Raw genomic sequence first — 27,959 nt, 5'->3', positions numbered from 1 at the left:
CATGGTGATAAAATACATTTATTGGAAACAGTGGCAAATGTATAAAAGAAACAAAATGGCTGGCTTTGGGTTAGGTCACAGCACAGGTCACATGTACTGTACAAAGATCAATGCAGCGCTTTTCATGTCCTATCAAAAAGAGATGGGTGTACATATGGCACGACACATGGAACGAAATGCATGTTGACATGTTTCATGTCCCTTCACACATGAAAGTAAAAGACGAGGGTGACGCGACATCCATCTGCACACCTATAGGCTGGGCCGGGGTCAGTCGGTGTGGGCAGTGTAGAAAACGACTCGACTCGCAGCAGTTCATCTCGCTTTTCCTCTATAGTGACAGTCCATGTGGTGCACAGGGGCCGACGGTTACGTTAATTGCATGCACTTGCAGTTTTTCGTGTGGCTTTACTGGTGAAAAAATGCAACTTGATCCCTGAGCTTACAGAGAAACACAACACGACCCAAAATGAAGAAACAAGGAATAGACTGATTCAAATGTTCAGCATGACTCCAACACTGACGCTTGTTTTGATTATCATCCTTATCAATTACACGGCACAACCCATTCAAAACAAATGTCAAGACAGATGCTATCTAGCAGGATTAACGTGGCTTTTTCTTGTGTGACAGATTGCAATTCTACACCAGAACAGAGCTCGGAAACGTGTAGCTGCTGGCGTATTCTCTATGATCATGTGGCTAATCTTTTTTTTTCTTTTTACTGCACATTTCACAGTTAGGGTAAGCTGTAATTTATACTCATGAGAGAGGTGTGAGCTTGCGTTGGTTAAAAGAACTCTACAGAAGAAAATGTGAGTAAGAAGTAAGATAGATATAAAGGGAAAGTGGTGGCTGTGGACAAAGGCATAATGCCAAGAGTGACCAGTGACAGGGAGAATGAAAAAACAGAAGTTTTGTGAACAGTAGGCGGTTCAATATCAGTATAATGTGCCTTTTGTGTCTTCAGTATAATTGTTTAAATAATTTAATACATTTTTATCAATGTAGAGGAATGTTAACTTTTACTGTAAAGTATCTGTACATTTTATACTGTTTCCTTTGATGTGGAGGCTCTTTTGTGTTTAATACCAAAATTGTATTTGCAGTTTTGAATATTTTTAAAAATTTAAACAATTTAAAATCATTTTAATTATTTAAATACCTATTTTCACTAAAAAAGTATCAAGCTAGTCCAAGAATTTCCTATTTCCCCTATCATCTTTGAATAACCACTAATTTAACATCAGTGACATCACAACTTTCACATTGCTTTATTTTCAAGGTACTGCAGAAATGTGCATGTCATGTTCATCAAGTAATCATATTAACTTAATATTTCTTATACTGCCTCCATATTTAGTTGGGGTAAAGCTTAAGCTGTCCACCCAGTTGTGGTAAAATTTCATGGTAATGAAAAAGGTTTTATTTAATTTAATTTAAGCAAATGCAATGTATAGCCTTGCTTACAAAGTCACTGTATTTCACAACATACTGAATCCTGAATTCCTGTATTGTGTTACCTAAAGCAAAGTTCTTTCCAATACACAGTGCTAATATGAAAACATTAAAAATATGATGAATAATCAAAGTAATTAATTTTTTTTTTAAGATTTTGAAGACCAAAAGGCGCAGCACTGTGATAATTACCCAGCCACTATTTCCAAATACTTCAGCTTCAACTCCTGATGCTCAGTGACTTTGTTTACAGTGTCAGACCAGGCCTGCTTACCCCCACGTATCCACGTTACACTAAAACTGCTCCAGTGATTCAGTGCAACATAAAAAACTGGGGATCAATGCAGAACTGACAGACTCAATAAGGCCATTGATTTAGATGTGCACTTTGCAGGAAAACACTATGTGCAGATCATGTGCAGTTCAAAACGCATGCTGGTTGGGCACCTCACTTCACGCTCTGTCACCATGGTAACAGACAGAAGACAATTTGTTTAGCTGTTTTTGTGGAAGAAAAAAAATTCACGTCAGAGTATCTTAATGATGATGGACTATGGAGAATAGAGAGGTGTCAGATGTTCACTGGTGCAGTGGAAAACTTCTAGCAAATCTGAATCACGACCTGACCCATAAAATTCAAGACTAGATTTGACTGACATCAACTTGCACATCTTTTAAATGTGACGATTCACAGTTTGTACACATCAGTTTGTAGTGCTGGTGTGATCACTTTTGGCAATAAAACTCAAATTGATAGAAATCTCTTCTTTCGCGTTAACAAGTCTTCTACACATATGTACACACACACATAAACAAGAGCGCATGTTACCACATGCACACACACTGTTAAACATACAGATGCTTCAAAGGGTTCTTTAAAAGAACCATTTTTGGTTCAATCAAAAAATTATAGGGGCTTTCACACATACCTTGTTTGGTCCGAATTTTCAGTTTGACCAAAGGACCAAAGATTAATCCAAACAATTGTGCAGATCTACTGAACCATGGTCTGCCTGTGTACAGGCGCTGCCCACAGGACACTGTTGGCTGAATATTTCTGGTTGGTAGACTATTCTCAGTCTAGCAGTGACACTGAGGTGTTTAAAAACTGCAGCAGCACTACTGTGTCTCATCCACTCATACCAGCAAAACACACTAACATGATACTATCATGTCACTTAATGTCACTGCAGTGCTGCGAATGATCCACCACCAAAATAATACCTGCTCTGCTCTTTCCTGTGGGTCTTGAAAACAAGGTAAAAGGAGAATAATAACGTATACAGAGAAACAGATACAGGACTACAAATTAATTCTATTTTCTCAGTGCAGCTGATAAAATTGCTACAAAGTGTAAAAACAAGGTAGTGGTTATTCTGAATGGACTGTGTAACGTGTGTTATGCTACTATTATAAAATAGCCCGTTTTTGTGAAGAGAGGATGTTTGAGTGTGCAGAACCTTTTAAAGGTACTTCATTTAAAGGTTCTCCACTATTATTAAGGTTATTCATACTCACACATCTCTTTTACACAGCAGTTGTTCTATGACATCACATGAAGAGCCCTTTGAAGCCTCTTGACTTTTAAAAGTGCATCTAGGGGGTGCACACAAACACATGCACTCGCACACACATTCACTCACACTGAAGTAATTGCACATTATGTAAAGGTACCCAAGAACACTTAACATGTACAAAAATCAATTGACTTAAAAAAAAAACATTTTATCAGTGCGCTTCCTACCTCAGAACCATTTTTAATGGCAGAGAATCGTGCTAAACCAAAGGATGTACACAGGTGAGTTGAGTGTGGGAAGCGAAATCTTTCAAAGCCATATAAATTTATATTTAGTGGTAAAAGTGAAGGTTTTGAGGTTTTTCGGGAGAGTGCAGATGAGAGCCACAGCGGAAGGACTACACAGTAGTTTAGTTCAGAGGTCAAGGGGCCTTCTTTAGGAGGGTAACAGCCCTGGGACTACACAGTAGTTTAGCTTGAGGAGGATGGAACAGGTCACTTCCCATCAGTTACTGGGCTACACAGTGGTTTCGTTTTTCCATGGCCCAGTCCTAATGTTACCTGTGGAGTCAGAGCTATAGGCGTAATCCTCATGTAGGCTGCCGTTGCGGCTTAGCGTCCCCCTGCGACTGAGGGTGCCCTTTCTGCTGAGAGTGGCCTGAGAGCAGGGCAGGGCACCCCGCGGAGGGGGGATATCCAAGTGCAGCATGACATCGTCCTCTTTATCGGCCGTTTTGGCGCTACTGAACATCAAGGAACTCGAGTCAGGGTCCTCCGTCTGGCAAGTGCTGGCAAAGGGGTCTGCTTTTGTGCAGCAGAAGCTGGAGAATGGGTCGGCCTTGGCGCAGCAAGCATGCCTGTGGCAGGTGTGTCCATCGTGGCCTTCCAGTTCCAGGTGCACGCTGTGGCAGGAGATGCTGTCATGCAGACTGTGTGAGGCCAGGCCCTCCAGGTGTGGGCTGGGGCTTGGGCAACGCAACTGGTTGTCTGGGTGTGGGCTGTGGCAGGACAGCTGGCTGTCCAGGTGTGATGCATGGCAGGTGAGGGGGTTGTCCAGATGGACACTGTGGGGGCTGTCTAGGTGCGAGCTGTGCACGCTGCCGTCCATGCTGGTGGAAGCCATGTGGTAGGCGTAGTCCCTGAGGCAGGGGCGTGGCCGGTTGAAGGAGCGTGATTTAGTCCTGTCCTTCAAGCAGCTCTGCAAGGGCAGAGTGGGCCGAGGCAGTTCGTCTGGAAGCGACTGAGGCCGAGAGGAGCCCCCCAGCATGGGGGATGATGAGTGCAGAGCAGCACAGCAGGTGCTAGCATGGTTCTGAACGGAGGGTAAGGGACTGAGTTTACAGTGAGGAGAAGTGTGGAGGTGGGGGGACAGTAAAGGTTTAGCCGGGCAAGGCGGCTCCGCCGGACAGTGGATTTGAGTCTGGCTGTGGGAGGGAGTGGTGTGGCTTTGGATTTGAGTGACAGCGTTACTGGCCGCAGCCTCTCCGTTCACCTCCACTTTAGGTTTAGACGGGCAGCAGGCCCACCAGCGGTGCCATACATCGTCCCGTTTGGCACAGTGCTGAATCAGCAAGAACAGCCCCAGTGTGACTGAAAATGCACCATACAAGCAGCTGAAGATCATGTCCAGGAAATGGCCCTGTGACACAGCCAGTGCCCCGAAAGCCCATGTGGCCAGGAAGAGGAAGAGGGTGAAGGCGGTGGCCCGTAACTGGGCCTTAAAGGAATGCTCGTTGGCCAACATGGAAGCTGTGATGGCTGTGCAGCCCAAGTGATCCCCATGTTCTCCATGCTCTCCTCCAGCATGGCAGTGTCCTATCTCCGCAGTGGCCAGTCTCTGCTGCTCCTCTGTCATTGCTTTCAGCTCGTACTTGCGCTCCGGGTGACGCTTCAGCTGAACAAACGTGCACAGGAAATAGATACACATCACGAGGACCAGGAAAGCAATGGGACCATAGAAGCCTCCCAGACTGGGCTCCCAAGCCATCCAGCAACTACAACGAGAGACAGAAAGAGAGAAAGAAAGAGAGCTTAAACTTGCACTCTGTATGAAAATATGCTGCTTTACTATATTTGAACTTCATCCTCTTTTCTATGCTCACGATTCAAAGTTCAAATAAACAACAGTACCAGAACCACTTTTACCATACCACAGTAAAATACAGTTTAAGAGCTGCACATGTGAGTGACATAAATCCCAGACATTACTGGTTAAAATAGTCTCGTAGTCCTAGCATTTAAATGGGTCAGAGTAAGAGAGTAAGAGAGAGAGAGAGAGAGAGAGAGAGAGAGAGAGAGAGAGAGAGAAAGAGCAAGAGACTCAACAGCTCAGTCAACAACATCATTAGTGCTCTCCTTTATTAAATAACAGGCCGCACTGTAATTTGTTTTGTTAATTAAGATATGTCTCACAGAATCAATGATGCTTACGAGAAGTCATTTACTGCCTCACTACGAACTCTACACAAGCACAGTAAGACTGATAAACACAGCACAAAGGAACGCAATTGTTGATCTGAGAGAACACAAGTAAGTCAAGTATGGTTTGTAGCCTGTGTGTTATCTGCATGCTCTAGTGCTCACTGAATCGGTGCCCAGGTCAAGATTATCATTTTGAACACAGTGCTCAGGGTTAAAGAGAGAGCGAGGGAGGCAGAAAATCAATGTGAGCATGATTAAGGCTAAGGTTGCCATCTCTCTGACGGTGCTGGTGAACCATGTACTTACTAAGGGGCATCATCTCTGCTCCCGTAGTTGTCCAGGCTAACTGCAGCAGTGACCCCAACAATAATGAGGGGAACCCCACCACTGACCAGATAAAATCTGAGGGAAAAAAGGCAAATAGAAATTGTGAGGCCGTAGTAACAGTGAATGCAATCATGTACAGAATATGAGGAGGGTATGCATGCCTGGAATCCTTGGTAAGCAAGTGAAGAAAAATAACTCTTTGGTTTTGGCTAAATTAGTGAAATAAATGAATAATTTTAGACAAAAATAAGGCACCAGTAGCACTCATGAGTGGATGGGGCAGTGAGGGAGAGAGCATGCAAGGAGAGCCAACAAACATCAGGTTTATGTTCATTATTTTCGCTATTTTCATAAATTAAACCTTAAATTAAACTAAATAAAGCATTCAGCACTATCTTCACTTTCATTTTCACTTAGTATGAGTTTACTACCTCTTCACAAACTGAAATATACTGTACAAGCTGTACAGGGCTAGGACAGTAACATTACCAGAGCTAATTTAGCCTTAGAACCTGTTTGTTTATCAAAAGAATGACTGACTTTCTCTGTGTATATTTCACTCTCATGGGACTTGAGTAAAACTGCTCAAATTAATGGCTGGAATGCCACTGTTGAAATTAATTAATGATTAGAAGAGCACCACTGAGGTAAATGTAGTGTTCTTTGTTGGTTTGTCTGCAGTTTCTCTACTGTGATGTTAAATATGTCAGGTGTTCTATAAATATTTTTAAATTGTAGTTTTGCTAGTTCGCAACATGCCTCCAGCTTGTGATTATTCGGGAGGAGATTGAAACGAGAGGGGAGTGAACTCAAGAAATCTTTGGGCTGGAGTTCAGGCAGCATCTGCTTGTCACAGAATGTCAGTCTAGTAAGTCAGAAAGATTTAGGAAGGAGAGATAACAGAGTTATCTAAAGTGTGGAATTGGTGGAGGGTTATGGGCTCCATTTGTTGTCATTTCATAACAACACTTTGTAATTGTTTTTCTTTAAAAGGCAACACAAAATTAATTTATGCCATTTTATTTATTCATTCGAAGAAAAAAAAGGCCAAAAAACAATTCTTTCTCTGCATCTGTAAAAGAGAGGCTAGGAGACAGCAGCAAAATGGCCTTCCTCTTATCCTCACTAAAACATGTCACCGAAAACTGGCCTGCTATAATGAGTGACAGCACACGGAAGTCTGCTTCACTCTGACACCTGCTGCCGTTGCCTCAGTAACTGCATGTCACTCCAGCTTTGTCTTCCTCTGCTGGCGTCTTCTTTTGTTTCTGGAAATTTCCCTCGATATTCTGTTTAATGTCACCTTTCCCCATTATGATTCACACCTATTATTCACTCATAAGGGCATCCGCTTTTAGCACAGGCTAAAAGTTATAATCAGCCTCTGGAAATGATATTTTACAGCTGGCATGTGTAATGTGAGATTATAGCCTTTTTATTAAACTTGAGAGATAACCTTAGAACTACTGCAGCAGCACATAATCATATGCCTTGTTCAAGTGCGCTATTAAATTAAAAGAGAGAAAGAGAGGAATTGGTATTTTGCAAGTGCAATCATCTCAAATCTGTTCATTATACAGTATATATACACACTCACTGAGCACTTTATTAAGAATACAACACTAATACTGGATAGGGCTTTCCTACGCTCTCAATCACCCTCAGTTTTTCATGGCATTGATTTCACAAGATGATGGAAACATTCCTTAAAGATTCTGGTCTATGTTCACATAACTGCATCACTCAGTTCCTGCAGATTTTCAGGAGAATCTCGTTTTACTTCATCCAAAAGACGGTTATTTGAAATTGGATATGGTAGGCCACCGAATAACTCTCATTGTTATGAAATTAGGTGAGGATGAATCTGTGACCTGGTGCATTATTATAAAAATTTTACGGTTTGGTCAGTATTGCAGTTTATAACTTACAGATCAGTATAGGTATAGTACAAATGGTGAAAAAAGAAAAACATCAAAAAAGCAAACCTATGTTGCTTTTCATTCATTTTTAAACAGACCATTGTACAAGTCATCGTTTGTTTTATCTAGTTCACCTAGAATACCTGGAAAATACTTATTTTTTACTAGTTTCATATCCAAAGGAGATAACAGAGGGTGCAAACAACACTAAAAGTAACATAGCTTTACTCCAAAAACACTGCACTTCCCACAAAACCATGCAATTCCAATGTAAATCCACTTTCAGCTTAAGGTTTACGGGTGATGCCCATGCTTGTATTTACCCTAAGATCCTACTGTGTATTCTTTATGTAAATTTGTGAACAGACTCTGCCATCTGTGGGGCCTGCGCCCACTGCAGCCCAAGCTTTCTGTTCTTGGCTGGCAGAAGAGGAACCCAACATGGTCTTATGCTGTAATCGCTTATTATCCTCAAGATTTTCATGCATATGGAGACTCTTTTCGGTAGCTTTATTGATAGCTCTAATCAGTCCTGTCATTCTCTGTTCTCATCTTTTCTTAACAAGATTTTTTTTATCTGCAGACCTGCCTTTAATTGGCTGTTTTTCTAATTGCAGAGGTCGGCAATTAGATATTTTCCAAGACATTACGTGGCAGGCCACAAAAAAAAATCTGTTTTTGGAAAATAAAGCAGGTAAACCAAGGAAGAACACCGCTCCTAGCGCAGGGATCGAACCCGTGTCGTCAGGTTCGCGGTTCATTATACTACTGCTGCTCTAAATTGAGAAACAGGTGGGAAAAAACTGCTTAAATGTAAGATAGGGAGCCCGAGAACCAGCAGAAAAACGAGAACAGGTGCAAACTAAAGTTTGCCAGAAAAGCATTTTACTTTTTTTTTTTTTTTCATAATCGTTCATTATAGTTCAAACAACCTCAAGGGCCAGATGTTTCACGCTTGCGGGCCACATCTGGCCCGCAGGCTGCCTATTGCCAACCTATGCTCTAAAGACTGTGGTGTTGAACACTCCAGGAGATCAGCAGTTCTAGTAATACTCAAATACAGTAAAAGGTTTCTAAGCTGCTAAACAATCCTGCTGTGTTCAAGATTGCTGTGATTACAGTCTGATTTTATTCAGAAAAACCACTTTAAAATTCTTTTTACTTTGCAAAATAGACCACTAATGTTAAATAGCAGCATCAACTTAGCTGCATCAACTTTTTGGGCTCAGAGGCATCTGGGATGAAGAATCACACAGTGGAAACATGTATTATGGGCAAATGAATCAATATTCCAAATATTTTTTGGAGGAAATGGACACTGTGTGCTCCAGATCAAATACTAAAAGAACTATCCAGACTGTTTTTTCAGCAAATCTAAATGGCAGTGTCTGTCATTATAAGGGGTTGTAACTGTTTCTGTCTGCAGAACTGCCTTTTATTGGTTGTTATCTTTAATGTAACATTCTAAATAAACTCTAGAGATGGCTGTCACAGAATCACAGAGATCACATTTCTGCTGCAATCGAAATGCATTTTATGTCAGAGGAATTTAGGTCTATAGGTAGATTCAAGTCCACTATGGACCTTCAAATCAGTGGAAATTTCATACTTAGACCCATAAGATACATACTGTATTTAAGTATATCTGGTTTATGTGAACAATACATGATGATGTTGGCATGATGTTATCCACTGCACTGCTGCTTATTATGCTTATTGCTGCATGAATAAATAGTTGTACAGGAATGCTTTGTGAGTGTATGTTGTTACGCCTGTCCCTCTGGGGAGACTTTGGCTGAATTGCTCATTGCTCATTAAAGTACAATGACTTTGTTTCATTCTATATTGCTCTACAGAACACCCGTCTTGCAAGTTCAAATAAGTGGAGCGGCAATAATTTGACAATAAAAACAAATAAAATGTTCCACTTAAACAAAACATTGGGGGATAACTAAATAACTAAAATAAAAACAACAATAAAGCTCAATAACACAATTGTATTGTTCTTTTGCAGGCAGTGGATAGTTAGTATGTGATTTCTGTAATGTCATAAATTGTTCTTCTGCTGCACTGTCCCAAAAAGAGGTAATTCATGTATTTGAGACACTTTTTCCTGCTAATTTATACATAGGCTTTTTTAATGTAAATCCTTCTTTGTTTTCTGAAAAAAATAAGCCTATCCGGACAAAATTAGTTTCTCAGAGGGTCATGGGGTAATTTTCTCTTTTATGGGGGGTCCTCTGTGATATTATTCCCATTTGGAAACGAGAATGTATGTGTTTTTCTCAGACGTCCTCTGAGAAAATTACAGGCTGAATTATGTACTGTTTTTCCCTGAACTCCGTGGTTGTAAGGTGATTTTAGTCCCGTCCGGATCCGCATGTCTAGGTTTTGTCACCTTGTGTTTAATAAAATAGCTATTTGTCCCCTGCCACACACACTGTAATTACACTTTGGGTGCACATTTCCACAGAGATTCATGGAAACACAACAGCGGATGGAATAACTGGAGCTACTGATTGTGATGTCAAAAAAAGCCAAAAAACTCACTGGTCCTCCTGTTTTTTTTCAATTGCAGTCCGGATGTAAGAGTTTTATCAGTGAGTAGAAGTGTGAAATATTTTTCACAGACGTCCCTCTGAGAAACTAATCCCATCCGGATAGGGCTTAACATAGAGAAATTTCTTTTTAATACTTTGTATACACCTTTTTTTTTTATTGATTTTTTTTTTACAGTGTGGTTTACCTGAATATGGTGGCTTTGGGGCGGTGATGTGCAGGCGGATCTCTGCCCTGAGGTGGAGGCGGAGCCTTGGAGACCTCTCTACATAGATTCCTGGCAGTGAACACCAGCCAAAGCATGGTGGACAGAGAGGAGTAGTGCAAGATGATGCCAACCTGGGAGAAGAACACACAAAGACAGTGAGCACAAACCCAGCCAGGCTGGGCAAGGAGGTGAGCGTGTAATCACAGAGCAGCTCAGTGGTGAGCGGATGGCCTCTTCAGACCGCGAGAGCGCGTGCGGAGTGCTGCTTGCTGAAGGGGAAGAGAGCACCCAGGTGCACTGTGTGGAGTGGATGAGGTAATCCTTCTCAGACAGCTGGGCCATGCAGGTGTCCTCCTTGCCTCTGTGAACACAGCACTCGAGCCAGCAAGCTCACTAACCTTGCTCACGCACAAGCACGCTGGTGGCTGTCAGCACACAATACACACCAACACACTCGCAAAACGTGGCCTTTGCATGTGGAGCCCACCAATCACAAGTTTGGAAACACATCCCAGATCAGCAATTATTGTAGTAGTGTCCATACTTAGAAACTAAACAGACAGGGTAGGCAGAACCCAATGTATTTAATGTTTTGTCTGGTCAACATCACTTCACTTGTTAATCTACACCCATTCCTGGATGTATAACAAAATTGGGGCAGAAGAAATGTATGGCTTGGTATAATGATGATATCAAACAGGGTAATCCTGATCTGGTATAAAGGCTGAGACATTGAGAAGCTCTTGAGGATCTCTAGTCTGTCAGAAATTCGAGACAGATTTTAAAACAATGTTTCTCAAAGGATAATTGGAAGGGATTTGATCCAGGTTCCAGTTTTAAAAGCATGTTAACAGTAAAACATCTTAACACTGAGAGAGAGAGAGTGCGAAGTGTTAAGCTTGCTCAACCATCTAAGATTCATCTTAGTGCTAAGAATCTTTTGGGAAAACCCACCCCATATGGTCACAACAACAGGTCAAAAAGCCAGAGTCTGGCATGGTACAGGGTTTGTTCGGTGCAGTTTACAGAGCTTTTTGAGCTGCCTTTGAGATGAACAGGAACGTTCATGCCTTTTTCAACAAGACAATGCAAAATCACATCCTGCAAACAATACAAAAGCATGACTGCGGATGAATAGAGAATGTGTGGAGAATTATAAAATTAAAAATGTGATTCAACCCAATATTGTTGCATCTCAAGATATGTTTGCAGGAAAAATGGGACAAAACACCTGAAACACCTCATTGCTTTTTATCTGAAGGTGTAAATGGTTTACTGTCCCATTTTTTCTTGGAATGTCTGGCAGGTCTGAAAAGCAGGAATTGATGTAGACTAACAACTTGATGAAGTAGACCAGAAAAAAAATACATCAATTAAATCATCAATGAAATAAATGCTGATGTAAGATGAAATGAGTTTTCCAAACATTCCCTATATATTCCCTATATGTACCTTTCTTACCTTTTTATATTATATTGTCAGATTATTTGGATGACTTAAGACTAAATTAATAAATATTAGTAATTTAACGTAATAATGTCAAATATTTTTTACGTTGTTTTTAAAGATCACTGAAGCCTGGTTTACAATCAGTCTTTAGGCAAAAAAGAAAAAGAAAAAAATACATCCAGTGTACTCAGCTGTCATTAGTAGTACATACACATATACAATTAGTGCACGAATAACATAAACATGCAATCAAATTATTCTGATCCACTGATCTGCATTACCAGCAGCGCGTACCAAAGAACACAGTGTGCACTGCGAAAACAATCCCCCCAACCCCAACGCATTATCCTCTCCCTGCTCAGCAGCTCAGGCAGAGGGGGGGCTGTGTGGTTTGGTAATTGAAAAGTCAAAGAGGCCATATGTTAGTCACTCTGAGCCTGGAACTGGGGACACAGGGCATGGATAATGCAGTTGGGGGGAGCTGCAAAGCTGGGGTGATTAGAGCGGGAGGGGCCTCACCACTTGGCAGACGACAGGGTACTTGATCTGGTTGATGCCTCCTGCGAACACCCCAAACGTCACGGCCGTGTGGAAGAGGAAATTTAGGAGTATGTGCCATCCTTTCCTGCTGATTCGGATCACACTTCACCCAGAAACAGACAGAAGACAGAAGCAAACCCCATCAGTCCTTAAATCCTAGCAGACCTTATGTGGTTCTGTAATCAAAATGTATTCCGTAGCAACTGTCCTTTATAGCAACTGATACAAGGTTGGACATACTTTAGATGATGGGTTGAATCCATTTAACTCAGTTAAAAATTGTATGGCACAACATACATTATGTTTCTGAAGGTATCAGCTCGTCTGCATTGTGTTTGGTGATGTCTGTAGTGACTGACTCTGCAGAAAGTTGGTGACCTCTGCACACTGTGCACCTAAGCATCTGCTGACCCTGCTCTGTCGTTTAATGTTACATTAATGTTTAATGTTATCATGGAATCATCCCATGACTTTATGCATGTCAGTGTAATACAGCATAGTGGTATAATATTACAAACTGGCAACCCAGCATTATTTACAGATTGTACAGTATTTACTGAACAACACATTTATGGGCATAGCATGTATAGGTAGATTCTAATACTTTATAACTATACACAGCTCTGGACAAAAATTAAGAGACCACTTCAGTTTCTGAACCAATTTCTCTGATTTTGCTATTTATATATATATATATATGTTTGAGTAAAATGAACATTGTTCTTCACTGTAAAAATATTGTAATTTAGAGCATTTATTTGCAGAAGATTAGAAATGGCTAAAATAACAAAAAAGATGCAGAGCTTTCAGACCTCAAATAATGCAAAAAAAAAAAGTTTATATTCGTAAAGATTGAAAAGTTCCGAAATCAATATTTGGTGGAATAACCCTGTTTTTGAATCCAAATTTTCATGCATCTTGGCATGTTCTCCTTCTCCAGTCTTACACACTGCTTTTGGATAACTTTATGCTACTGCTGGTGCAAAAAATCAAGCAGTTCAGCTTGGTTTGATGGCTTGTGATCATCCATCTTCCTCTTGAATATATTCCAGAGGTTTTTAATTTTGGTAAAATTAAAGAAACTCATCATTTTTAACTGGTTTCTTATTTTTTTTCCAGAGCTGTATATTAAACGCACATACAGATTAACACCATTGATTATCTTGTAAAATGAACCTATCAATGAGTGGAATACAGGTCAAAAGTTCCTATCAAAAGCACTACAGGGCCATGTGCACCCAAAACTCATTGATGTGATCCACCCTCCTCACAACTTCCTGAACTTAAAGGATCAGCTGCAAATACGTTGATGCTAGATTCCACAGGACAACTTCAGAGGTCTCGTGGAGCTCATGCCCCAACAGGCACAGCTAATTTTAGGTGGTTTTAGTTATGGCTTATAAGTCCAACTCACACACTTATAAAGCCATAGTTAAGCTTTTTATAGTTTACAGTTTCTCCATATTCCAGATTTGTGTTCCTCCACCATTTACCTCTGGATCACAGGGCCACATTCATCACAGTTACTGAATACTGAGTCATAAGATTAGTAACTGAAGAATAAGCCTAGGGTTCAAGAGCTTAGAAAAAAATGTTAAGGAAACTGCAGCATTCTAAGCACACTATCATGACTAAAGAGTTTTTAGTCCTGGAGTAAAAGTGTCTCTTAGAAAGAACTGTTGAGCACCAGTAAAACAAACTTGGCATTGCCCCGTTTAGGGTGGTATGAGACCCCCTTCTCCTCGCAGCAAATGTTACTCACTGGGCTCAGCTGTGACAGCCAGGGCCATGAAACTATAAACATTAGTAATGTGACTCAGGGAGAATTCTGCACCATGACAGTCTGACCCAAAAACTCGCCCCACTAAGGCTGTCCTCAGTGACCGACTGCGCTGGAAATGCTGCAACACATGCTGTCGTTCTGGAGAAAAATCTCTAGCAATTGGGTAATTAAAATGTAAAATACAGAAAATGTATCTCTTATATTGGAGTTTTCCATTCTAATAAATACATAGCTTACATAATGGTTTAATAGTAGTTAAATATTTTACTTAACTGAAAACTAACATAACATAACATAAAAAGTGCATAAAAAGTGGTTGCTGTAGTACCCCATGGGGTTGGTTGAATTTTGGGTATTACTTGTATAGTCATTAAATAAGAATGATGCACACACTTTTGCACCCAAAACATTCTTATGGGGGAAAAATATATCTGAATAAAATTGTACTGGAAATCAATACTCACTCTGGATCATTTTCTGAACATAGCCAAAGTCTACTTGATTAGTTAGCCAGCAAAAATCCAGCAGAAGTATAAAAAACTGTTAAAAAAGGTCATAATAATTCTCAAAAGAGGGAGGTAGTCGAGGGTTCACAAAAAAGGGAAATAAAATAAAAAGACAACATTGGGAAGTAAAATAAAAATGGAAAAAGAAACATAAACAAGATAACAATATAGGGGTACATTGCTTTTCAGTCACCATTGCACAGTATTTAAGCAAATTTAGATTATGTGTTATGCATGCTTTCATGTTGCCAGCTCTTTTTTATCTTTCCACCTATCTTTTGTTTTATTTCTGTGGAGCTTCAACCACCAAAAGCTGACGCATCCAGAAAATATCCTTGGAAAACCTACCAGACCACTCTGTTTATAGAATAAATAAATCAGGCTTTGGAGGGTTGGTAGCAGAAGCACACTGATGCCATTTATTAGAATATTTTAGCCACTTTTCCATTTAGGAATACTATTGCTTTCATTTTAAAGAAAAAAATAATAAGAATTAGAAAATTATGTTTATCTATGTAACCAATATTTGGATAAGCACAGACAGGCATGTGATACATGGCAAACAGCAACATTAAAAACACATACCTGTGGTGTATAATGTATGTCATAATTGATATCAGCAGGCAGAGCAGCATAACCGCCGTGCACGCGTACACAACCGGGTGCAGGTAATCCCCTGGATACGGAGGGAAGGAAAGCACCCTCTTTAAATCCTGCAAAACATACGGAAAAAGAGCCATACTGAATTAAAAACATACACATCCACCGAAATCCACAGAAGAAATGACAACAAGAGAGTCAGAGAGACCTAGAGAGTGAGAGAGATAGAGTGGGATAAATAGATTGAAAGAGTAAGCTCTGTCCCTGTGAGGCAAAAAGACTACACCCACACATACTCACAGACACACACATCATTTTCTACTAGTGTATCTATTTTATCACCCAGACTGAAGATTCCCATTCATTGTATAACTGAGAGGTTCAATCCCCACTGGCATGCAGCATCTCTCTCTCCCTCTCTTCCTCTCTCTCTCTTTCATTCCTCCCCCTCTCTCCAAATACACCAAAGATACTCTCTAAGCATGACAAAAACGCTGTGAAATCCTGACCCTCTCCTGCAATATCACAGTGAGCTACATCCCCAGCCCACTGACCACTCGTCTCCTCTTACTCTTGCACTGGGATTACTGTACGCACGGTGAGTCATCTAGGCGATGGAGAGTGTACTGGAAAGCAAGGTTACAGGATAGGAATTGTTTATGAATGAAAAAGAAAAGAATGCTCTTAAAAATAGTTTCAAAGGGTTTTTTGTGTGATGCAACAGAAGAACCACCTTTGGTCCTATTAAGTAGCATTTTGGAGTTTTAATATTTAAAGAACCTTTACGTCAAGTTAAGGTTCTTTAGTACATTAAAAGTTCTTTACACTCTCACATCTTTTTTTTTTTTTTACAAACAAGCTTCTTCATGAGTTGAAAAGTAGTTCCATGACACTATTTAAAAAAACCTTAAGAGCACCTTCATTTTTAAGAGTGTAACTGCTTAATTATCAATAGGGATAGTTGATTCAGTGCGTATCAGCCAGTACTGAACTGATCTGTTAGTTTTTAAAGATAGTACATTACACTACGCAATATCTACTGTATATAATGTGACATTCTGAGAAGGTTCTGACAGCAGTGCCACAGTTTTACACCAGGATATTCACTCCAGCAGTTTTAGGCCAGTAGCATTGAATGTATGCACAGTAATTATGCTGTTGAGACAAAACTGTTTAGAGAAGGATCTATGTCACGTGCAAACACTTTGCTTTTTTTGTGCAACAGCCTTTCACAAATCATTATGTACTCACTAACAGTCCACTACAGAGTGACACTCCACGGGAAGTCACACTCTCTGCTTTAAAGGATGCTTTCAATTAAGGGGGATGAGATCAATTCAGGATTCAATCTTGGGACTGAGAATGTGCCTAAAAATGCCCTGACACCTAATAGTGTAAATATAAGCAGAAAAAAATATTTTACTGAAAATAATGTGGGAACTATGTAAAAAATCCATCCACTCCTCCATTCTGCTTTCCAAGCTGCACTTCCATGCGGTGTCAAGTTTCACAAAGTTTCACAAAGTTTCACAGAGTTTCACAGAGTTTCATAAAGTTTTATAGAGTATGCTCTTATTGTGACTGAGTTCTGAATCATTCCCTATTACAGAAATAGTGCACTATTAACCACTGGCTAACACACCATATAGTGCACTCTTTCTGTAATAGTGAACAATTCTGAACGCAGCCTCACTACTGAGGGTTTTACAGGTCACTCCCCCTTCATCATAATTACACTGGGACAGCCCTTGATGTGGCAGACACTCCGCATAAAGGTGCAAACAAAGATACAGAATGAGTAAGAAAGGGTGTTTAAGTTGACTTAAGCTGTTTGGTTTAAAATCCCTTATGTTGGCTGGGTTTTGTATTGCTTTGTAAGAAAGACATGTGATGCTGTAGATTCTATACCATATAGGACTCTGTGTTGTGTTTATTTGCTGAATATTACAGAGTGCATTTTGGTGCTTGTTCCGGGAATCTTAGTGTAGATGGCTTTTTGTTTTCTTTATTTTCAGCTAGCTGAATTATGGCTGTATTGAGAAGGGATGCATGGTTATTTTTTGACCCTTTCTTTGGTGATGTCCAGCTTGTTTCTTCCAGTGTTCTATTTGAACACATACATTTTTTTTTAGCTTTTTATTATTATTTTTATTTATTACTGATAATGTTACCTGATCATCAAATGTATTGGAATGGCACTCATTAATGATACCACAAGACAAAAGGCATCCCTAGACAAAAGGATTGGGATTTTAACAGTCTCATTATTTACAGTTTGTATGTCACCGTACATATTACGGTACCATTTAATGTATATCTTAATATTGTATTTAAAATAACATATCATGTTTAGTTTAATCATGTTTGAAGTATTTTATAGTAATAGTAATTTTATAGTAATTTACTATAAGGATACATGGAGCCCACAGTAAAAGAGCTTGTACTGTGTGTGTGCTAAATGTAATTTTCAGCAGTTTGCTTTTGATTTATAGTGAAAATGCATACTGTCAGGTAATATCAGTGATGGTGCTCAGTGAAGTGTTTAAGCAGCCACAATTAAGGAGTGGAATAAATGACTGAGTGTATTAGCTGACTACATTTTGGTGGCATAGCAAAAAAAGGGGCAGAAAGTCATGTAACAGCTGCGCGCTCACATTTAGCATGCCCATGTCTGGAAGAACGATGCAGACGTCTAAACTGCTTTGGTATCTTCTGCAACTGTGCCTCCCTGCTGCAGGCTGTAGTACTGTCTGTATCTGGCACCTATAACACAATAAGGCTGCAGTAAATACAAAAGACTAGGATAATATAGTAATAATAATAATTGTCAGTGATAATGCAATTTTCTCTATTATTATAAATGTTTTAAGCTATCAGGGTCGAAATGCAACACAATACACAATCTAAAATGCTCCAGTTCTGAACTTACATTTGCAGGATTACACACCCCAATCAGTGGCAATTCTACTGTCGTAATACATAATAAATACGTCATAAATTAGAACCATTTAAAAACTATTTAAACAGTAAACAGGGGGCAAGGAACTGCAACTGTAAAACAAGACACATATTCGGACTAAGGCTCGTTACATCAGTATTAAGCAGCTACAAATACACACAGACAAACTCATTATCATCATTAATAAGGTCTCTGACTGAAGTGTGACGCTAGGCTACATGGGTGGGTAGGGCAGGGTGTTTGGTTCATAATAAAGCAGTCTGATTGGCTAAAAGCTCTCCGCTTACGCACAGATCTCAGATCAGTTCTTTAAAACATGGAACTGAACAAGCATACTGAGAGGTAAAAATGCATACTCTGTACATATTGGCAGGTCTGTTGTTGACAGCCATCTAGGTTTGTCTTTGTCTTTTTCAACAGACATTACAAATCTGATAAATATCAGTGTCTCCTGACATACTTTAAATCTGTCAAACTGTGCTTTTATAAATTAAGCATCTAAAATGGTCAGTTGGTGAATGAATTTTACTTTACAGAAGTGGTCATTAAATGTAACAAAATCACCTTTTTTTAATATTCCAGGATCATACCTAAATATAAATCACCACTTGTGTGAATCCTGGTGCTATTTTATGTGTTGTAGTGCTACACAATGGTACCAGAACTGAGGTAGACCTGCATTAAAAGCTTCCTAAAAAATCAGGTCAAGGTACTGCATTCCTCCAGTGTTAGAGGATTCCTCATAAGATTTTATCCTGAGCAGAAAGACGAGAGGCCTGGCTGAGTGCTGGGAAAGGACCTGCTCAGAGTCCTCCCCCGGCTGCTCAGCCTGCTTCAGCTCGGGCCTGCTCCAGCCAATCAGCACACACATAGAAAAAAAGGTCAGTGCACAAAGAGTGAAGGCTGAGCCGAAGCTGGGCAGGGCTCCGCCAATGGACACACACAGAGAAAGAAGGTCATCACTCACTCGCTAAGGACAGTTAGCATTCTGTGCAGTAACCCCGTTTCTGCTCCAGGAGCTTATTGCTCAAGTCAAGGGCGCATCTTAGTTAGAGGAAGGTGAGTAATATCATAAATATCTAAATATCTATAATAAAATCTCACAAAAACATAATCTATGTATATGGTCAGACAACAACGCTGCAGTGATGAATATGTGTTATTTATGTAGGGATACTAAGCTAATGCGTAGACAAATATAGAGCATTTCCCAAATCTGAAGATTTAAACCAATAAAACATGAAAATTATATGAGACAATTAATTTTTCATTGTTGGTATGACATCATCTTTTCCATGGCAGACTAGGCTGAATAAAAGAAGACGGTTAAGAGATCTTTCTATAATTAAAATAGAAGAAAAACTGCACTGCACACTCTTCTGATCAGGGAAGAAGATATATATTTTATATACTTTAGAGCATAAAACCCAGGCTCTCTAAGATCCAAGGGGTGACTCTGAACTTCAAAATGTGTTCTCCAAGCTGAAAAACAATTGTATCACAGCTCTGGAAAAAAATTAAAAGACTACTTCAGTTTGTAAATCAGTTTCTATGATTTTGCTATTTATAGGTATATGTTTGAGTAAAATGAACATTGTTGTTTTATTCTATAAACTATGGACAACATTTCTTCCAAATTTCAAATATAAATATTGTCATTCAGAGCATTTATATGCAGAAAATAAGAAATGGCCAAAAATAACAAAAAAAAAAGCTTTCAGACCTCAAATAATGCAAAGAAAACAAGTTTATATTAATAAAGTTGAGAGTTCAGAGAGAGTTCAGAAATGAACATTTGTATGAATAACCATGTTTTTTAATCACAGATTTTATGCATTGTGGCATGTTCTCCTCCACCAGTCTTACACGCTGCTTTTGAATAACTTTATGCCACTCCTTCAAGCAGTTCAGCTTGGTTTGATGGCTTGTGATCATCCATCTTCCTCTTGATTATATTCCAGAGGATTTCAATGAGGTCAATTAGGAAGCTCATCATTTTTATGTGGTCTCTTTTTTTCCAGAGAAGTTTTTTTTTTAAAGAAGAAATACAAATCATAACAGTGTCACAAATCCAGGGACAATATCTCAATAATGGAACCATTCCAGACCCTGTTTGGAAGGCAAACTCATATATCTCTCAGACCACCTCCTAAAGTAATTTGAGTGATCAGATTTGTATCTGTTTTAAATGTGTCCTGGGTCCGTTTATTCTTGGATTCTTTTTTTTCGTATTTTTGCCTTACCCAGATATATATATAACTTAAAAGAGAGACTTAGGGATTTAGGCTTGACTCATGCCTCTGACATATACAAACATCCAGCCCACTAGTGAAACAGTTTCTATTCTGAATGTGGGTGAATATCTCCAATACAGCAGGGAAGCTGGTTCAGCGATCAAAAGGTCTTTATACAAGAAAACTGCTATTGACAAATAATGATCGTTATATAGTATTTTATACTTATATGTTAGTGCTGGGGTTGATATTAGGATCCCGGTCAGTTTATTCTTGTTTTAATCAACACCTTCACCTGTTTGTTTTTAACATGCAGGCTTGGCCCTGTGTTACTATGCTCTGCTTTAACAGGTCGAGTGAGTTTCATAAGACAGAACTGTTTGCTTGATATTCCTAAATAGGGTTATATTCCACTGTTTTGTAATATGAATACTGACCTATTTATTACACCTAGACCTTTCAGATGCAGGGCAGCAAAGGCAATGTTATGCCAACAAATCTGTTTGATTATTTAGTCACAATACTGTTTTGTTCAAAATAATAGCAAAGATAAGACTAGTGTTACAAAAGCTCTATTGCACATTTGTTGCTGGAAAAAGAATACTTAACATTTACTGGATACTGGAAATTTAAATAATGTGAAAAGTTAAATAAGGACTAATACATGTCTAAAGTAACTTAAGCTGAGCTAACTTAGCCTTTGTTTTTTTTTTTTACTAAATGACTGACTGTTTAAACTGTAAATTACAAATTAGTTAACTACATCTAACTGACGTACCATTGCTGTGACAAATGTAGGACTTAAATTCCACTGTTTATTTAAATGTAGGATAAGAACGGCACTGCTGAGGCTAATTTATGACAAAAATTGCACTACTTCTTGCTAGCTAGATGTATGACTAGAATAGCACATCAAACAAATTTCTGAATAAAAACTACTTAGGTGTACTGAGTTGTTTTAGCATGTCTTCTGGGACATAAATATTTATAAATAAAAACAAAAATACATTAAGGCTGACAAATATTTAGAGGTGGCAACTTTAATGAAAACCTGGAAAAAAATTTTCAATCTTTGGTATGTAACTATTTGCAAATGTTCCATTCAATAACTCATAAATGAAAAATAAAATACATGTATTTTATTGTTTAATTTTTTGCCATGGTATCAGAATTGGTATTGAGAATTGTTGAATTTCAGTTGAATTTCTACATTTCTGGTGTTATAACATACCCAGTTAGACTGACAGTGTTGCTCTTCAGTATGTAATAAAATGGAGTTAACTCTCACATCCCAGGCACAGACATAATTTTTACCCCCTCCTTCAGTGTGCCTCAGTGAGCATGTTCAACTCGGAGACAAAACTTGGTCGATCATTGTGCTCCAGTGAGCAAGCTTCTCTCTCTGAGAGAACATGACTGCCTGTATTTGTTTCAGGCAATACAGATGCACACTGGCACACACACACACACACACACACTTAACACACTTAAAACTCTCTTTTTCTCCCTCTCCTTTTCTCTGACCTTACAACCAGATGCACAACTTTTAAAGACCTGTGAGGTTAACACCATAAAACAACCAACCCCAGATCTGAACCACGAAACACTGCAGTATTCCCATCTTGCAACAAAAAATGCTAATGAATCCCTGAATCCAGCCCATATGGCGTACAATTGTTGATTACAGTGCACACTCACATTTGCATTGCATCTCTAAATTACGACACGCACAGAAAGGGATTTGTGCTATCCTGTAACGTGGCTTGTACCATGTACATATCCTTTCAGGGATAAAATATGCTGATCCTGATATCCTCTGTGGTCTGAAGATCATTCATTATTCCTGGAACTAATAATCTAAAGCACAGAACAATATAATTAGGAATTTGATTAAAAATAAATATATTCAGTTTTTAGTTCTGTGGTCAGTGAATATTACACTGCATTCTACAGTAACTGAATAAGAGGACAGTACCTGAAAACACACTGTGAGTAAAATACTTGGGCAAGATCAAGTCTTGTTAGTTCATCATGACAGTTTTGATTCATTTTCAAATAGTTGCTCAGCCCTGATTCTAAGCATAACCAACCTAAACAAACTTATGACGTCACACAGACTGCTATATTTAGGCTATATTTTTTTCTCACCTACAGGCCAATATAATCCAGCATTTCCTGCTACCACTGGCCCAATAGCAAAACCTACTGATTCCACTCACGCATGTCTCTTTTATTTACTGCTGTTAGAAAATATAACTGAATATTCCAACACCTACAAATGTTATATATTTTTTCTTGTTTATTTTTATATCAACAACTGCTCTTCTATTAAGTCTCTTGTTTTCCACCTCATCCCTGTCCTTGGTGCTTAAGCGTGTGCTGCCTCGCTGGCCTTCTCCATGGTGCTGACAGGCCTCTCTATCAATTGCTGTAATCTCAGGTCTCTTCTAATCATGAGTTAGACCTGACTGACAAACATGCGTGAGCGGTCGGACGGAATATCGATCGATCTGGGATCCGCACAAGCAAGAACTACGTCATAGAGCAAGTAAAAGGACATGATTAAGTGCCTGTGATTAACGACGCTGCTCACGTCAAGACAGACGGTCCCGCAAGTAAAGGCCTTGAAGAGGAAGAGAACCTTAGGGAGAACACTGGGGGTGCGGTAGGTTTTTACCAGCGTGGAATCTTTCAATACTCACACTATTGCTATTACAATGACTCATATTGTGCCTTTCAGACAATACGTGGAGAATAATAAGACCGGTAAGGTTTGGGGTCTTTCTTTTTTTTGTTTTTTTGTTGAGTTCCACATGAATTCCCATACTCCCACGCCCCCAGCGCTGGTCCCATGAGCTCGAGAAGGAGGAGCCCGCCCGGTCACAAGCGCCACAGCCCCCCTGTGACCGGGAGCTGCCAGCAACTATTGATATTCAGCACACGACTCTTCTAGCTTCCACACTCACCGGCACGGTTTGCCCTCCAAGCAAAACGCTTCTGTGCATCACGTCTACCCGCCTTCGACAAAGACTACATGAAAAGCACAAAAACGCTTCCACTGACCTGCTTATTACATACCTGAACTGAACGACTTCAACTCTATCAATCCTGTACTGCAGTGAATATGAGTGAAGAGTGTATGAACCAGATCCAGTCCGAAAATATAGCTAAAGTAGACGTGCAACAGTTCATACAAAAAGTAGCCTCCAGTAGATGCAACAACTAAATAAGGACACACACACACACACACACACACACAAACAATTTCACTGTTTTTTTCACTGTGTTTCACTGCAGAGTTAAAGTTATTCAAAACACATAGAAAAACTTTCTATCTGGGCTTGTAATCAAACTCTTACAAAGCTAACAAAAAGTAAGACAAATACCACTAGTTAGTTAATTCACCACTACAGGCTTCATTCCCACACTGTCAATGTCAATTAAGCACTGCAGGTGTTAATCACTAGCTGAGGTTCTGGTTGCAGATTAAGTCAAGTCTTAAATTAAAATTCCATGTCAATGATAAACCACCATTTAAAATCCTTTTGGTCCAGGATGAACCTAACCAGTTCCCTACAGGTGTTAAATCAGCACTAAGAGTTAAATCTGTAGTGTACACATTAAATGTACTATTAACAAATTAACACTATTACTGTTACCAATGTGGGGTTAATTCAGCACTGGGTTCATATAACACTGCAGGTATTAATTCAGCAATAAGAGTTAATTCAGAACTATGATATTTCAGCACTGAAAGTGTTACTTTAGCACTAAAATTTAAACCAGGACTGTAGCTATTCAACCCTGCTTGTGCTAATGGTCATGCTCTATGATAATCCAACACTAAGAGATAAATTAATCACGGTCTGTGTTATTTTAACATTAAGACTTAAACCAGGACTATAGGTGTTAATTCAGCACTAGGATTAGTCTACACAAATAGTTAAACAGCACTGTAGGGGTAACATCAAAACACTCCCGGTGTTAATTCAGCACTCAAGGCAAATCAGCACTCTAGGTGTTACCTCAGCACTCTAGGTGTTAACACCAGCAACTGCTGGTGTTAATTCAGCATTCAGTTCAATTAATACTGCCTTAAAATTCAGCACTATGTGTTATTTTAGTGATGTGAATTTAACAGTGCAGGTGTTATTTGGCAATGTACTTAATAATTCAGAACTAAAGGTGTACATTTAGTGCTAAATGTGTAAATTCAGCACTAAGGCTTAAACCAGCAAAGCAGGTACTGCTGGTGTTAATTTAGCAGTGAGTTAATGCAGTACTGTAGGTACTGATGGTGTTAACTCAGCATTGAGTTAATTCAGCACTGTTATGTACTGCTAGTGTTAACTCAGCATTGAGTTAATTCAGCACTGTTATGTACTGCTAGTGTTAACTCAGCATTGAGTTAATTCAGCACTGTTATGCACTGCTAGTGTTAATTCAGCATTGAGTTAATTCAGCACTGTAGGTACTGCTGGAGTTAATTTATCATTGAGTTAATTCAGCACTGTAGGTAGTGCTGATATTAACTCAGAATTGACTTACTTTAGCAATGTTATATACTGCTAGTGTTAATTCAGCACTGTAGGTACTGCCGGTGTTAACTTAGCATTGAGTTAGTTCAGAACTATAGATATTGCTGGTGTTAATTCAGCACTGTAGGTAGAGCTAGAGTTAATTTAGCAATGAGTTAATTCAGTACTATAGGTACTGCTGGAGTTAATTCTGCATTGAGTTAATTCAGCACTGTTATGTACTGCTAGTGTTAATTCAGCATTGAGTTAATTCAGCACTGTAGGTACTGCTGGAGTTAATTTATCATTGAGTTAATTCAGCACTGTAGGTAGTGCTGATATTAACTCAGAATTGACTTACTTTAGCAATGTTATATACTGCTAGTGTTAATTCAGCACTGTAGGTACTGCCGGTGTTAACTTAGCATTGAGTTAGTTCAGAACTATAGATATTGCTGGTGTTAATTCAGCACTGTAGGTAGAGCTAGAGTTAATTTAGCAATGAGTTATTTCAGTACTATAGGTACTGCTGGAGTTAATTCTGCATTGAGTTAATTCAGCACTGTTAGTATTAATTCAGCTTTGAGTTAATGCAACACTGTCAGTCTTAATTCAGCTACTGCAGTGTAGAGGTGGGCAATATTATATCGTACACAATATATCGTGACACAGAAATATTGTGATATTAAAAATCCATATTGTGATAATAGAGATGTTCTGTTTTAAAACTAGTCTATTATTTACTGTGAAGCTTTAGCTGTATTTATTGTATAATTGTTTTAGTTTGCAGTTTATATGCATGCACTAAATATTCTGCAATATTTTTTGCTGCATTATATTATTTTATGCTATATTATTTATTTTGCCACATTATGATTATGCTGTTATACTCTTATACTATATTCCTGAAATTAATTAATTACTTTTCTGTTTTCCTATATCGCCAAGTATATCGTTATCGCAAAAATACCCTGAAATATCATGGAATTATTTTAGAGCCATATCGCCCACCCCTACTGCAGTGGTTAACCCAGCTCTTATAAGAGTTAATTCAGCACTGAAAGCATCAGCAGTGGGTTAACTCAGCAGTGCAGGAGTTAGTCCAGCACTGCAGGGTACTCTCTAGTCACAGATCACATTAATCCACGTCCAGGAATCCGGCCTCAGGACTGATTATAAGTATGATCCACTGCTGCATGAGTTAACTCTACACAGCTCACACCTGTAAGCGTTAATAACTCAGCACTGGAGACTCTGCCATTACTGTCCCCCAGCCCGCTCACTCACCATCAGTTCTGCGAAGTCTCGCTCCAGCCTCTCAGTTCAGCGGTGGGTGCGCGCTCTCGCAGTCCGTCAGCAGGAGGCCGCGCGGCACGTGGTGAGAGTACGGTCCGGGGCGCGAGCGGCGGCGAGAGGAGGCAGCGCGCGCTGCACCCGCCGCCGCGTCCATCTGCGCGCGCGCGCGCGAGACCGGCGGGTTGTTCAGAGAGAGAGAGAGAGAACGAGAGAGAGAGTCCGTTCAGGTGAAGAAAGCTCTCGCTGGGCGTGACGTGAGTGTTTGATTTTGGGGGAACAAATTGAATAAAAAAAGCAAGGGAGAAAAGGAAAAAATAGAAAATGACAGAAAAATAGAGAAAAACACAGCTAATATAGGGTAAAAAACGTAAAAAAAAATGCCTTTAGAAAAACGGTACTGCAACAAATGGTAAGACAGCCAGTCAGTCGAGTTGGCTATAGCATCCTCTCTTCGTCTTCACTATCGCAGCTAGAGCTGGGTTAGTCATAGTGGCGAGCATGTGTGTGTATGTGTGTGTGTAGCCTATGAGTGTGAGTAATGCAAGCCAACACCCCTAAGCTCGGTCCACATAAACCAACCTACAACCAGCCACTGACTGAATTTGAGCTAATTAGCTTGCTAAACCTGTAAAACGTCCACAATAAGTGACCATAAAGCAGCTTAGAGACCACCCAAACCAGAACTGACTGCCCCTTCTCTGTCTGTCTCTCTCAACACTCCTACCTATCTACATGAACCAAAGAGCAACTGGTGTGGAAAGGCTTCTTTTGCTCTACGGTCCATCATCTATCAGCTATCTATCTACCTGAAAGACTGTGGATGGGTAAAAAAAATCCAATTCCCATTGGAAGACAAACATCCAAAGCTCATAAAAACCTCAGCCCTGTGTAAAAAAAAAAGCAAAAATCGGCCAATTAAAAGCACCAGCTGATAAAATAATAACCGTGCTCTGAATTCCTGCCGGATCCTGCCGTCCCCCCTCAACAAGGCGATTGATAAGTTTCCACTTGAGCGTGGGCGATACCAACTGACCCACTGGAAAGGGGTGGAGCCAGGGCGCTGTGGTGAAGGGTCCCTGCTGCAGAGCTGGAGATGGTTCCTCCCTCCAGCGCTGGAGGGCATATCATCGCTGCAGCACTGATTTAAAGAGACAAGCTACCAGATTTTAGCCTTCACATGCGGCTCAGTCGGGGGAATCTCATCAGAACACAGGGGCTTCTCCCCATTACTACTACTGCTGTGGAAAAAGCTACGACGGAAATGGTACTTCCTTCACAAGCCCTGTACCGAGATTCCCTGTTCAGTGGGCGTGTGTGGGTGTAGAGAGAGAGGCAGACTGAGAGAAAGAGAGAGAGACATCCCTAACACAGTGTTTTAAACGTTCATTAACACATAAAAAAATAAAAACAGCAGCCCACGTCCTGCAGCAGTAAATAGTTCATAGCCTACTAGCTATACCAGTCACAGGAATGCACACTGAATAGCTATTCATGTTTCCCAGCCCTTGACACACAGCCTACTCGCTCACATAGTAGGTGATATCCTTTAATTATCCAATATAGAGATTAAATATTTAACTAAAAACCATTAGCCCAAGCCGCTTCTTCATCTTCTTCAATAAGCCATGCTGCTCCCCACAGAACAAAAGAGAGACTGAATCATCATA

The 27,959-nt window shown here is 39.7% G+C and overlaps 1 protein-coding gene across 2 annotated transcripts; it reads right to left on the bottom strand.

Moving 5' to 3' along the window:
* adgra1a (adhesion G protein-coupled receptor A1a) lies at positions 1–27,285 on the bottom strand. 2 transcript variants are annotated; one of them, XM_022668929.2, is made up of 7 exons: positions 26,284–27,285; positions 17,941–18,049; positions 15,272–15,399; positions 12,377–12,500; positions 10,388–10,539; positions 5,702–5,797; positions 1–4,968 (listed from the first exon to the last, which is right to left on the bottom strand). In XM_022668929.2, exons 2-7 carry the CDS (start codon positions 17,953–17,955, stop codon positions 3,492–3,494), a joined length of 1,992 nt encoding a protein of 663 aa, XP_022524650.2. In that variant the 5' UTR covers positions 17,956–18,049; positions 26,284–27,285; the 3' UTR covers positions 1–3,491. The 2 variants fall into 2 exon arrangements, with proteins under 2 accessions (XP_022524650.2, XP_022524651.2); XM_022668930.2 differs by lacking the exon at positions 17,941–18,049.
* Positions 27,286–27,959: the final 674 nt, after the last annotated feature.

The sequence above is a fragment of the Astyanax mexicanus genome, chromosome 15 (genome assembly GCF_023375975.1).
Source record: "Astyanax mexicanus isolate ESR-SI-001 chromosome 15, AstMex3_surface, whole genome shotgun sequence".
NCBI classification, from domain to species: domain Eukaryota; kingdom Metazoa; phylum Chordata; class Actinopteri; order Characiformes; family Acestrorhamphidae; genus Astyanax; species Astyanax mexicanus.
This window is presented reverse-complemented; position numbering and strand designations above follow the sequence as displayed.

Excerpts from the sequence above, each read along its gene's own strand:
- adgra1a (XM_022668929.2), bottom strand. Across the intron at positions 10,540-12,376 it reads ACCCTGTCGTCTGCCAAGTG|GTTGGCATCATCTTGCACTA; the intron begins GTGAGGCCCCTC and ends TTCTTCTCCCAG. Across the intron at positions 4,969-5,701 it reads AGCAGAGATGATGCCCCTTA|TTGCTGGATGGCTTGGGAGC; the intron begins GTAAGTACATGG and ends CTCTCGTTGTAG.